The following is a 13,328-nucleotide window of genomic DNA, read 5'->3' as shown; positions in this document are numbered from 1 at the left end:
TGGATCACAATCTGCCCTCAAAAGAATGCAGCAAGGTGTATCAGTACAACCACTATGTACTGGTGGATATCATAGGGCAACTAAGATTAGTATCATGCATAAATTATAAAATCAATAAAATAGATAAGCCAGCCAATAGCACATAATCAAATAACCCAACAACGAGTCAACCAAGGATATTAACAATCAAGTCACCCAACGATATCAAAAGTCAGATCAACAGAAGCAAACAACGGAATAAGTCTACCAACAATAACCATAAACACGCTGCACACACATGCTAACTGATATCATTGCTCAGTAGTCATGACCTGCAGGGGACCCATGGTGTCCATGTAGCACTAGTTTGGGATTCACTCCTCGGGCCAGTGCTCACAACTAGGCCACATCCTCACCCTCGATCAAATCTGCCTGGTCATATCTAGGCCTCATTCTCACCCCTGGTCAAATGAACCTTTTCATATATATATATTCGTATCTATGGTCACACTAGTTTCAATAATAGCATTATCATTTTGTATCTCACTTTCACCAAGAAGATCATATTAACTTCTCACCAAAACATCATCAACCTCTAAGTTCTAACACAATGAATAGTGGCACCAAACCCACATAATCACTCAATCAATAGCATATAGAAATTTCAACCACACACATCATGCTTTGAAGACTAGACATGCTTCTCCTGTCAATTTCACAACACATACAACTAATCAAAGTTTAACTCAAGTAGACTAAATACCTCGAAAATCGAGAGAGGAACAATGCATTATATAACTATAGCCATTCCCTTCCGTAAAGCCTCCGAATGCTCAAAGTCTAGCAATTAAGATGCTAAATAAGTCACAATCACTCTAGTCACAAAATCAATTCAAAGAACACCCTTCCATTTTGCCCCATTCCAATGGGTGAGTGATTTCTAGGTGCAAATCAGCCTAACATTGGCCTTAGCAACCACCAACTATCAATTTACAAGGTCAAGCTACCATTTTTATAAACCCTAGCCTCAATTAACTTAGTTCACGTCTCTAATGATCCAATTCTTGATTAAAAAGTGATAACCCAAGCCATTAGATGATAGACACACAATAACAATCATAACCCACCAACCTTTTGAAAGTCTATTGAGTTCTAGGGTTACTATTTCTAATTTACCTTTTTAGACCCATACAAGGGATGATAATCATGAAAATGAAAGCGTAATGATGGAAAGAATGGTTGAGACTTACCTCTCGATGATATTCTTGCATTAGCTTGGAATTTTACCCTAGGTGCTTATGGGGAACTGTGTTGGAGTTTTATGAATAAAGAATTCGGAACTAAGTGTTTAAAAGTCAACGATACCGTCCCTCGTCGGCCCCTCATCGACCGTGTGGCGGCCCGTTGCGTCATTTGCGGTGGTCTCTATAATGGGCTAGTGGCCGCTGTAGGGGACCTCACTAAATCTTTCCTTCAGCCGTGGCGGACACACCCAGACTTGACTGACCGCGACGGCGGTTGGCTATAGCAGTCCTGCCGTTGCGGTACATTCCCTGCCGTAGCAGTACCACTGAGCCAGTAAGCTCGCTAATTCCACTGTTTTTCAACTCTACCACCCAACATTTCATCCGAGGCCTCACAAACACAAATAAAACATGAACATAGATATAAAAACACCATACAGACTCACCCGTGGCTTCAAAATTTTTGACGGAGTTCTCATTTCCTACGTCACTCCCCCATGGACTCAACACAATCAAACAATAATCACAACCAACTCAAGTTTTTTAGTTCTTAGACTTATACAACCGAGTTTCTATTAGCTTGTTCTACTCTTGGGAATGTTTTATTTGGTGGGGTGATCCTATATTTTCCATAACGTCTGGGAGGGTCATTACACCAGATACCAATTAAAATACTGTTCATCCCCGAACGGACAAAGATGAGAAATCTAGGAATAGTTACCTTACTCGGTGAAAAGCTGAGGATACTTGCTAGGCATATCCGATTCTGTTTCCCTAGTAGCTTCCTCCACCGGGCGATTCTTCCATTGAACTTTCACCGAGGCTATTTCCTTCGATTTTAGTTTACGAACATCTCTATCTAAGATAGCGACAGGCTCTTCCTCATATGTCAAGTTCTCATCTAGCAACATCGAATCCCAACAGATTATGTATGAATCATCGCCGTGATACCTCTTCAACATCGAACCATGAAATACTGGATGGACGCTTGATAAGCCCGGAGGTAAAGCCAACTCATAAGCTACCTCCCCCACACGCTTGAGAATCTCAAATGGCCCAATGTATCTCAGGCTAAGCTTGCCCTTCTTCCCAAACTGCATCACACCTTTCATGGGCGAGACTTTTAACAATACTTGCTCTTCCTCCCTAAACTCAAGATCTCGGACCTTACGGTCCTCATACTTCTTTTGCTTACTCTGTGCTGCCAGAAGTTTAGCTTGAATCACCTTCACCTTCTCTGAGGACTTTATCAGAAGGTCCGTACTCTAAGGTCTTACCTCAAATGCATCGAACTGACCAATAGGGAGACCCTCGGCGTCTCCTCCCATGCCACGTCTCACCTGAGCCATCAATGCTCGAGTGGTAGTTATTGTTATATGCAAACTCGGCCAATGGTAAGAACTGATCCCAATGGCCACCAAAGTCTATCACACAGGCCCGAAGCATATCTTCAAGAACCTGAATAGTCCGCTTGGACTACCGTCGTCCGAGGGTGGAAAGGTACTGCTGGGTCCAACCTAGTACCCGATTCCTCAATATAGTTCCAAAATCCATGTGAACATTGTGCCTGCGTGCTAAACGATGGAGATAGGAACCTATGTAGCCTAATCACCTCACAAATGTAGATCTTGTCTAGTTTCTCCGCGTCATAAGTTATCCGCACCGGAATAAAGTGGGCAGACTTTGTCAACCTGTCCACAATAGCCCAGATCAAATCAAACTTCTTCAACGTCTTCAGAAAACCAACTACAAAATCCATTACTATCCTTTCTCACTTCCACTAAAGAATGGGCATCCTCTAAAGCATAACCCTAGGTTTTTGATGTTCATACTTCATTTGCTGGCAATTCAAACACTGAGCAACAAAATCCACTATATCACGCTTTATCCTAGTCCACCAATGGTGTTGTCTCAAATCGCGGTACATCTTAGTAGTGCTAAGATGAATGGAATACCTCGACCTGTGAGCCTCTGTCAGAATAGTCTTGATCAAATCACCCACACGTGGCACTCAAATGCGCCCCTTAATCCTAAAAGCCCCTCTTCGTAATCACGGCCTCCTTGGCCTCTCCAAGCAACATATTATCACGAATTTTACACAACTTAGCATCCTCAAACTGCTTAGCCTTGATCTGCTCCAGAAACGATGACCGAGCCTCAACATAAGGCAACACCCTATTCGTGTTAGAAATATCCAGCCTCATAAAACTGTTAGCCAATGTCTGAACCTCTCTAGCTAATGGACGCTCCGAAGAGATCAAACGAGACAGACTTTCTATACTAGCCGACTTCCTGCTCAACGCATCAGCCACCACATTTGCTTTAACAGGATGATACAGAATGGTGATGTCATAATCTTTCAGCAGTTCCATCCATCGCCGCTGCCTAGAGTTCAAATCCCTCTGAGTGAACACATGCTGCAAGCTGCGATGGTCAGTGTAAACCTTACAATGGACACCATACAAGTAATGCCTCTAGATTTTTAGTGCGAACACCACTGCTGCCAATTCAAAGTCATGAGTGGGATAGTTCTTCTCATACACTTCCAACTGTTGAGAAGCGTAAGCAATCACCTTCTTTTCCTGCATAAAAAAAACACCCAAACCAGAACGTGAAGCATCACAATAAACAATAAAATCCTTGCCCTCCACAGGCAATGCTAGAATAGCCGTTGTAGTCAACAATGTCTTGAGGTTTTGAAAGCTCTCCTCACACTCGTCAAACCACTGAAAAGGCACCTCTTTCTGAGTCAAGTGGGTCAAATGAGAAGAAATAGAGGCCAACCCTTTCACGAACCGACGATAATAGCTAGCCCAATCCATGAAACTACGAATTTCGATCACAGAAGTGGGCCTAGCCCATTCCCACTGACGCTGAATTTACATCCACCGTAATACCCTCTTTGAAATTGCCCAAGAAAGACACGAAGACAACCCAAAATTCAGCTTGAGAACTTAGCATACAGCTTCTTCTCCCGCAACACCCCAAGAGCAATCCTCAAATGTTTCTCATGATCTTCCTTACTTCTAGAATACACCAGGATATCATCAATGAACACTATTACGAATGAGTCTAAAAAGGGCTTAAAAACACTTTTCATCAGGTCCATGAACACAGCTGGGGCATGTGTAAGCCCAAAAGACATAACCAAGAACTCATAGTGCTTATACCTGATCTTGAAAGCTGTCTTGGGGACATCCTTTGCCTGAATATTTAACTGGTGATACCCTGACCTTAAGTAAATTTTAGAGAACATAGAAGCTTCCTGTAACTGATCAAACAAGTCATTAATACGGGGAATGGGATACTTGTTTCAGATAGTGACCTTATTCAGCTGACGGTAATCAATACACATACGCATAGACCCGTCCTTCTTTTTAACAAACAACACAGGAGCACCTTAAGGAGAGGCACTCGGGCGAATAAATCCCTTACTCAAAAGATCTTGCAACTGTTCTTTCAATTTCCTGAGTTCTGTTGGCGCTGTCCTATAACGTGGAATAGTGATAGGACGAGTCCCTGGGTCTAAATCAACTCGGAAGTCAATGTCACAGTCAAGTGGCATACCTGGCAAGTCCGCAAGGAACACATCCGCAAACTCGCGTACCACTGGAACCTAATCAATAGATAAAGTATCTGCGCTGGTATCACAGATATGTGCTAAATACGCTAAACAACCCTTCTCCACTAGCTTCTTAGCATGAACGAAGGATATGATTTTCTTCGCGAGGGGACTAAGGTTACCCTTCCACTCAAGTCTAGATGCCCCGGGTATAGCTAAGGTAACGATTTTGGAGTGATAATCTAGAATTGCATAATGCGGGAACAATCAACTCATGCCCAAGATGACATCAAAGTCTACCATATCTAGGATCATCAAATCCGCCCAAGTACTATATCCCATAAATGTAATCGCGTAAGAAGGGTAGACTTTATCTACTACCACCGAATCCCAATTGGAGTAGATACATAGATAGGAGCATCAAGGGTATCACACATCGTATCCAATACCACAGCAAAATATGAATACACATATGAAAAAGTAGAACCCGGATCAAATAAAACAGAAGCCATCTGGTCATAAATTGAGATACTACTTGTGATGATAGCATTGGAGGCCTCAGCCTCGGGTCTACCTAAGAAAGCGTACAAATGGACTCGCCCTTCTGTAGCCTGTGAACCATCGTGATTACCCTGTCTAGTCTGAGCCCCGCCCCTGCTGGGCTGCTGTCCATCTCTGCCTGCCTGAGGACCTTCTCGAGGGCTGAGCACCACCTCTACCCGTGGTGTGACCGCCCCGCCCTGCTGGTGCACGGTCTTTACCTCCTCTATCTGGTGCAAATGGAACTCGGGGAGCCTGATACTGAGTCCCCTGTCTACATTGTCTGAGTCTGGCGTAAAACCTCTTAATATGCCCTACCTCACCACACTCATAACAAACACGATCCAGGTAGGTCGCTGAACAGAAACTGATGAAGTAGTATAACACCCATGCTGACCTGAAGACTAATAATTAGCCCCTGATGGGCCCCCAACAGACACCTGTATAACGGACTGAACAGGACATGCTGAATACACCTGAGAACTCTAGCCCCTAGAGAAGGAGTTGCTGAAATTTCTATCCTTTTGGGCCTTCTTCTTTGCCTGCTTTGCATAACCCTCCTGTTTAATCCCCTCAACAATACAAACATGCTCCACTACCTCCTGGAATGAAGCCCCAGTGGCTACAAGCTGAAGAGCTGATAGCTGAAGTCCAATATTGAATACCTTCATGAAACGCCTGATCCTCTTCTCCTCAGTAGGCAACAACTGAAAAGCATATCGGGACAAGGAATGGAAACGGGACTCGTAAATAGCAACAGACGAGTTTCTCTGATCAATATTAGCTAACTCATCCTTCCTTCTATCCCTCGGAGTACACAGAATATACTTATCCAGAAACACTGAGTAGAACTAAACCCAAGTCAACGGAGGTGACCCAACTGGCCATCACTCCACATATGCCCTCCATCACAACTTGGCATCACCCAAGAACTAAAAAGTCACAAACTCAACACCATACTTGTCCACTGCCCCCATTTTATAGAGCCTCTCATGATAATCTATAATGAACTCATACGCATCCGCTGACTCAGTACCATAGAAAATCGGAGGCTTTATCTTTGTGAACCTCCAAAATAAATCATGCTCCTTACCGGTCATCACCGGCTCTGCAATTGGCCTCGAAAATGCCTCAAAACTCGAAACTTCATCCAAGCGAGAAGCCACGGGCCGGCTTGTTGATTTCCCGGAGCTTGAACTTTGTCCGGACCTGGGGCTGCTATCCCTGCACCCCTACCTGCTGGAACGGTCAGTATCGCTACAGTCTGTGCCAACCCATGTAATCAGTTCAGCACTTGAGCCATCGCATCTAGTAAACCTGGAGTAGCTATGGCCCCTGGCGGAGCTGGCATTGCCGCTGGCTGAGTAGGTACGGCTGCATTTTTTGCGGCTTCATTAGGATCCATTGGAGGCACGGGATCAGCTGCTGGAACTCCGTCCTGAACCGGCGCAGCCCCTGTACATGCTCCTCTACCTCTGGCTGCTGCCACACGTGTTCTCGCCATCTGCGAGAGAATGAAGGATAGTTAGATACCAATTGGAATCAAATAGCACGAAAGAAAGAAAGAAAAGGGAATTTTCCTAGTGCCCGGTAGCTTCTCAAAAATAATTACAGACGTCTCCATACCAATCCGCTAGACTCTACTAGACATGTCCTTGTACGATGAGATCGATGAACCTAAAGCTCTGATACCAAATCTGTCACGACCCAACCCCCGATGACTGGCACCCACACTAACTCCTAGTGGGCGAACTAATATGTAAGCCATCTACACATTCAAGTCCATTTTTATATTAACCAATTCAATCAGTTATTAACCATTCAAACACAAGATAGATCCAAAATTTAGTCATGCCATAAAATAAGAAAGTAAATGCGGAAGTACTAACTATTACAACCCAAAATCCAAAAGTCACCATACAGGACTCTAATCCAAAACATGTATACGGAATGTTTGCTGTCTAAATAAATAACCACAATGTCTGGAATAGAAATAGACATCAGAAAAGAAGATCTTCGGGCGGCCTCGAATGGATAGAAGCTCACCCTTAATCTGTCAGCAAACGGCCTCAACGCTAGATATGAGGTCGGGTAGCAGTCTTTAGTTCACAATCTGCACTCAAAAGAATGCAGCAAGGTACTATTAGTAAAACCACTATGTACTGGTAGATATCATAGGCCGACTAAGATTAGTATCATGCATAAATTATAAAATCAATAAAATAGACAAGCCTGGCAACAACACATAATCAAATAACCCAACAATGAGTCAATCAAGGATATTAACAATCAAGTCACCCAACGATATCAAAAGTCAGATCAACGGAAGCGAACAACGGAATAAGTCTACCAACAATAACCATAAACACGCTACACACACATGCTAACTGATATCATTGCTCAGTAGTCATGACCTGCAGGGGACCCATGGTGTCCATGTAGCACTCGTTCCGGATTCACTCCTCGAACCCGAGCTCACAACTAGGTCACATCCTCACCCCTGGTCAAATCTGCCTGTTCATAACTAGGCACTACAATGTAAGGTATATATAGCTATGAAATCTTAGCTATTAAAAATCATGGCTAATACCTAGTAATAGCTACGAAAATTTGAATTTCACGGCTATCTACAAATTCGTAATATTCCTTAGCCACAAAAATTTAATTGACAAAGCTAATTCGTTAGTTTTGCTATAATTGCTAACAATCGTGGCAATAATAACCTAAATAGCTACAAAACTTATTGCTACAGTAAAATTTTGTAGCTAATCATAAGTTTTTGTGACGCGATAGAAGTTATCGTAGCAATAGCAGCATTTTAGCCACGATAAATTATTTAAAACAAAATATTGTAGCTAAATAGATACTTTTGCTTCAAGTTCTAAAAAATTGTGGCAATAGCTAAATTATATAGCCACGGACCTTTTGCTATAATAAAATTTCGTAGCTAATCATTAATTTTTGTCACAAGTTGAAACTTACTGTAGCAATAGTAACCTTTTAGCCACAAAGAATTATTTAAAACAAAATATTATAGCTAAATGGATATTTTTGCTTCGAGTACTAAGAAACCGTGGCAATAGTAGGCTTAATATCTACAATTATTTATCATGACGACATGATATAGCCATGAATTTATTGTGATAAAATTTTGTAGCTAATCATTATTTTTTACCACGAGTTGAAATTTGCTGTAACAATAGTAATCTTTTAGCCACATTAAATTATTTGACAAAAAATCTTGTAGCTAAATAAATATTTTTTTCTTCAAGTTATATTTGAGAAAAAGTAAAAATAATTTGCTTAATAATTACAATTATTTGTCATGACAAAATGAATAACTACAAATTTAGAGTGACAATAAACTTCCATAGTTAACTATAATTTTTGTTATGCACGTGAGGTTACCATTGCAATAGTAGTATTTTAACCACAAATTCTTATTTATACAAATTCTTACATAATTTTATTTTATTAATTTACACTAAGTATTAAGAAATTAATATGGCTAATCTCTAAGTCCATATAAGAAACTAACTATATAATAATTCTTATTAAATAGGTATTAATTCTAAGTTCCAATTATAATTTAAAACATAATGAAAATATCTAATTAATGTGTGAAAAACTATTATATAAAATTTAAACAACTATAACTATATATATATAGATATATCTACATATATACATATATGTATATCTATATATACATATAGGTATATGTATATGTAGATATACATATATGTATATATATATATATACATATAGGTATATGTATATGTAGATATACATATATGTATATATATATATATATATATCCGTATCTATTGTCACATTATTTTCAATGATCGATTATCATTTTATATCTCACTTTCATCAAGAAGATCATATTAACTTCTCACCACAACATTATCAACCTGTAGATTCCAACATAATAAATAGTGGCACGAAGCCCACATAATCACTCAATCAATAACATATAGGAATTTCGACCACACACATCATGTTTTGAAGACTAGACATGCTTCTCCTATCAATTTCACAACACATACAATCAACTAATCAAAGTCTAACTCAAGTAGACCGTAACCTACCTCAACTGTAGAGCTGGAACAATGCAGATTACTCCGCTATAGCCTTTCCCTTCCGTAAAGCCTCGGAACGCTCAAAATCTAGCATTTAAGATGCTACATAAGTCACAATCACTCTAGTCACAAAATCAATTCGAAGAACACCCTTCTCTTTTGCCCTATTCCAATGGGTGAGTGATTTCTAGGTGCAAATCAGCCTAACATTGGCCTTAGCAACCACCGACTATCAATTTACAAGGCTATTTAATCAAAACATCTCTTACAAACAATTTCTATGATCAAGCTACCACTTTTATGAACCCTATCATCAATTAACTTAGTTTATGTCTTTAACAATTCAATTCTTGATTAAAACGTGATAACCCTAACCATTAGATGATAGATACACAATAACAATTATAACCCACCAACTATAAAAAGTCTATTAAGTTCTAGGGTAACTATTCCCAATTTACCATTGTAGACCCATACAAGGGATGATAATCATGAAGGTGAAAGCGTAATGATGGAAAGAATGGTTGAGACTTATCTCTCAAGGATATTCTTGCCCTAGCTTCTAATTTCGCCCTATGTGCTTGTGGGGAACTGTTTTGGAGTTTTATGAATAAAAAATTCGGAACTAAGTGTTTAAAAGCCGACATTCTATCCCCATCGACTGCTGTGGCGGCCCATCCGTCGCTACAGCAGTCCCGCCATAGTGGGCAAGTGCCCGCTGTAGCGGACCTCACTAAATCCTTCCCTCCGCCGTGGCGGGCTTGATCTCGCTATAGCGGCACCGCTACAGCGGTCCAGTGCCTGCCATAGCTGACACACCCAGACTTGACTAATCGCGGGGCGGTCCACCCACCGCTACAGCAGTCCCGCCGTAGCAGTATATCTCCCGCCGCAGTGGTACCACTGAGCCAGTAAGCTCGTTAATTCCACAGTTTTTTGACTCTACCACCCAACATTTCATACCAAGTCTAGTTTTCAGTTCTTATACTTATACAATCGAGTTTCTATTAGCTCGTTCTACCCTTGGGAAGGTTCTATTTGGTGGGGTGCTCCTATAGTTTCCATAAAGACTGGGAGGGTTGCTACAGTAAACTACTTCTAGGAAAAGCGAGAACATCATTGTCCCACTCAAAGAGAGAAAATCTTTCTTTATAGGACACAACACTCTCCAGTATAGCCTCATTAGTCAACTATAAGTACCTCTTGCTCATGTGATGGTGGAAGATGAGGTCCAGGATTCTATTAGAGGAATAATAGTGCTCAGGGAAATTGAGCTGCCTCATACGCATCAGCAATAAGATTTCATCTACATACTGCAGTAAAAGTATCAAAGTAGTTAGTCACTTGCTGCAACAGATAGTTAACTTGCTGCAACAGATGGTTAACTTGTTGCAACAACTAGTTAACTTGCTGCAACAGATGGTTAACTTGTTACAACAACTAGTTAACCTGCTGCAACAACTAGTTGACTTGCTGCAATAGATAGTTAACTTGTTGTAATAGATGGTTAACTTGTTGCAACAGATCGTTAACTTGTTGCAACAGTTGGTTAACTTTCTATAATAGATAGTTAACTTATTGCAACAGATGGTTAACTTGCTGCAATAGATAGTTGACTTGTTGCAACAGATAGTTAACTTGCTGCAACAACTAGTTAACTTTATGCAACTAATTCAACAAAAAAGAGGACAAGTATTGTTCAAACTTACATTGTCCAGCCACCATTCATTCATAGTTGTCATCATCTTGAAGCCGTGGCCACTAAATTCATGTATTGAGTATATAAACTCGGGACTCTTCCTGGCATTAATGATCCTTTCAAGTTTTTTCTCTTTGCGGGATTTACATGCTTGTAAATATCAACCTTTTAAGGCACTTTTGGCTCAACATCAGCAAGAGTATCAGCTTTTTTCGGTGGCGTGGCAGATCTCCTTGCTCTACAATCAACAAGTATCTTGGCAATTACTTTGCCTTTCTTTTTGATGCTATGCAACACCTAGTAAAATCTTTCTTCTTGATGCTATGTAACACCTCGTAAAATCCGTACTAAACCATATCCATGACTCAGGAGGTTAGAAATCCAAGAAGGAGAGTGTTGGAATCGAAAACATGTTTCAGTTCAGAAAATCATGTGTTACGCTCCAAGGGACGTCCCGTAACATGTGTTACGGCCTGTCTCTCATACCGTAATAAGCACGCTTGAAAAATCACCGTCTCGTAACTTTTGGACCAAAGGACGGTTCATCATTACGGACCGTAACACGTGTTAAACTCCTTTCATTCCTTCTATTCGTGCTACTTTGGTCGAATTGGTATCTCGGTAGGTTCCAATTGGTATCTAGGAGATTCCAATTGGTATCTTTGAATTCTTGTTGTATTCTCCCTCGAATGATAGAAACCCGTTCCAAATTTTGTGCTATCGATTTCGTATGTCAGGTTACGATACGATATAAAAAGTGTCATCTTAATTTGGATGCTTGACCAAGTTTAGTTTTAGTTATTGTGTGAGTTTTCGTTGTGGGAATTTGGTTAAGATGTTTCATTGTCGGTTCTTTGAGAGATGTGGAGTTGGCAATAAGTGCCGAAGGATATCTGTGATCCTAGTGGTCGGTTGCTCGGAAATGGTCAATGCATGTAGGCTTAGTAAGAGCGATCTGTCGAGGGTAGGAATGGATTTGAAAAAAAAAGAAGGGGTTTTGACTCCGAATGCGAAGAAGAGTGTGAGTTCGCTAGGGATTACCAGATTCAACGAGTATAGTGATTGTGTATGGTAGATAAGAGAAGTTAAGAGTAAGTACTAACAGGTCGATATTGTGAGGGAGCATAGAGAATTCAAATTATTAAGGGGATTGGTATTGGTACTTGTTGTGTAAATGAAATTGAGTCAAGATAAAGAAGATTTGGATAGAAAATTCTTGAGCACTAAGAAGGAAAAAATTGGTATCTGGCATGCTTATAAGAATGTGTTTGTGACTATTGTGAGAGTGAGATTCTAGGAACCAAGCAACTGCTAGGAGTTATGTCCAGTATCGGATTGAGGCCGAGAGCCTTTGTGCTTGTTCGGTGAGTTTTATTATTTATCGGTGTTGTTATCCGGTTGAAGTTGATGGTATAGTTTCTTGAAGGGTTAGGTTTGCTTAGGTTCGACAATGGAGACATTCTAATTTAGTGAATCAGAGATGAGCCTAGTATTGTAAAGTTCCTTAGAGTGGCGCAGCAGAAGTGTGATGGTTTGAATGATTTCTGAGCGGTAATGAAAGTGGCTTAAATGTGTTATGAAGATAGAATTATTGAGATATGATATCTCACTATTTATTTTGAGGATTAGAATTCATAGTTCTAATTTAAGGCGGCACTTCTACCAAAATCGTGGATCAGTCGTGATACCCTTGTGATGGATCTTTTGTATGGACTGTGAAAGCAATGAGTTCGGCCAAGGAATACTACTGAGTTGTACTAAGAGGTCTATAAATGAGTAATATTGATAGAACGACTTTGGACTTTATGGACTAGAAGTGATTTATGGAACAGCATGTTCTTAGTATCGAAAAAATTCGGGTGGCATAAAATATATGTATTGGGTGCGGTTGAGAAACTAGAGGTTGCGTTCCCGAGATTTTGTTATCAGGTGCCTTGAGGACGATTCGGATAAGACTCAACTTTTAAGATTGAGAGAAATGAACTATGGTTTGCTATGCACGGTAAGAGTGTGATGGGTTTCGGATCTTGGAATCAGTTTGTGTGATTATTGATATATTCTGAAATAGTGCGTTCATTGTGGGTCGTTATGGTTTGAATGGAAATGGTTAGATCGAGTTTGTAACTCCAAGGGAACTTATGGGTTCCAAGTAAATCAGTTTAAACAAATGTGATAAGGAACGCCTGATTTTTTAGGTTTGTTATTAGCAGTCCTTGTGG

General features: G+C 40.4%; 1 protein-coding gene across 1 annotated transcript; it reads right to left on the bottom strand.

Annotated features, from left to right (window-relative positions):
* Positions 1-3,253: 3,253 nt before the first annotated feature.
* Positions 3,254-6,829, bottom strand: LOC132048988 (uncharacterized). The gene is made up of 7 exons (XM_059439668.1): positions 6,643-6,829; positions 5,868-6,166; positions 5,193-5,639; positions 4,659-4,839; positions 4,288-4,451; positions 3,717-3,805; positions 3,254-3,515 (listed from the first exon to the last, which is right to left on the bottom strand). Exons 1-7 carry the CDS (start codon positions 6,827-6,829, stop codon positions 3,254-3,256), a joined length of 1,629 nt encoding a protein of 542 aa, XP_059295651.1.
* Positions 6,830-13,328: the final 6,499 nt, after the last annotated feature.

The sequence above is a fragment of the Lycium ferocissimum genome, chromosome 3, assembly GCF_029784015.1.
Source record: "Lycium ferocissimum isolate CSIRO_LF1 chromosome 3, AGI_CSIRO_Lferr_CH_V1, whole genome shotgun sequence".
Lineage (NCBI taxonomy): Eukaryota > Viridiplantae > Streptophyta > Magnoliopsida > Solanales > Solanaceae > Lycium > Lycium ferocissimum.
Note: the sequence above shows the minus strand (reverse complement) of the source record. Positions and strands in the feature narration are given on the sequence as shown.

Bases quoted from the DNA above. Each gene is read 5' to 3' on its own strand.
- LOC132048988 (XM_059439668.1), bottom strand. From the start codon at position 6,829: ATGGCGAGAACACGTGTGGCAGCAGCCAGAGGTAGAGGAGCATGTACA. The intron at 5,640-5,867 runs GCAAAGAAGAAG...GTGGTGAGGTAG, and splicing joins AGGAGGGTTATGCAAAGCAG to GGCATATTAAGAGGTTTTAC. The intron at 4,840-5,192 runs GTATCTACTCCA...TCTATTGATTAG, and splicing joins CCCTTGATGCTCCTATCTAT to GTTCCAGTGGTACGCGAGTT.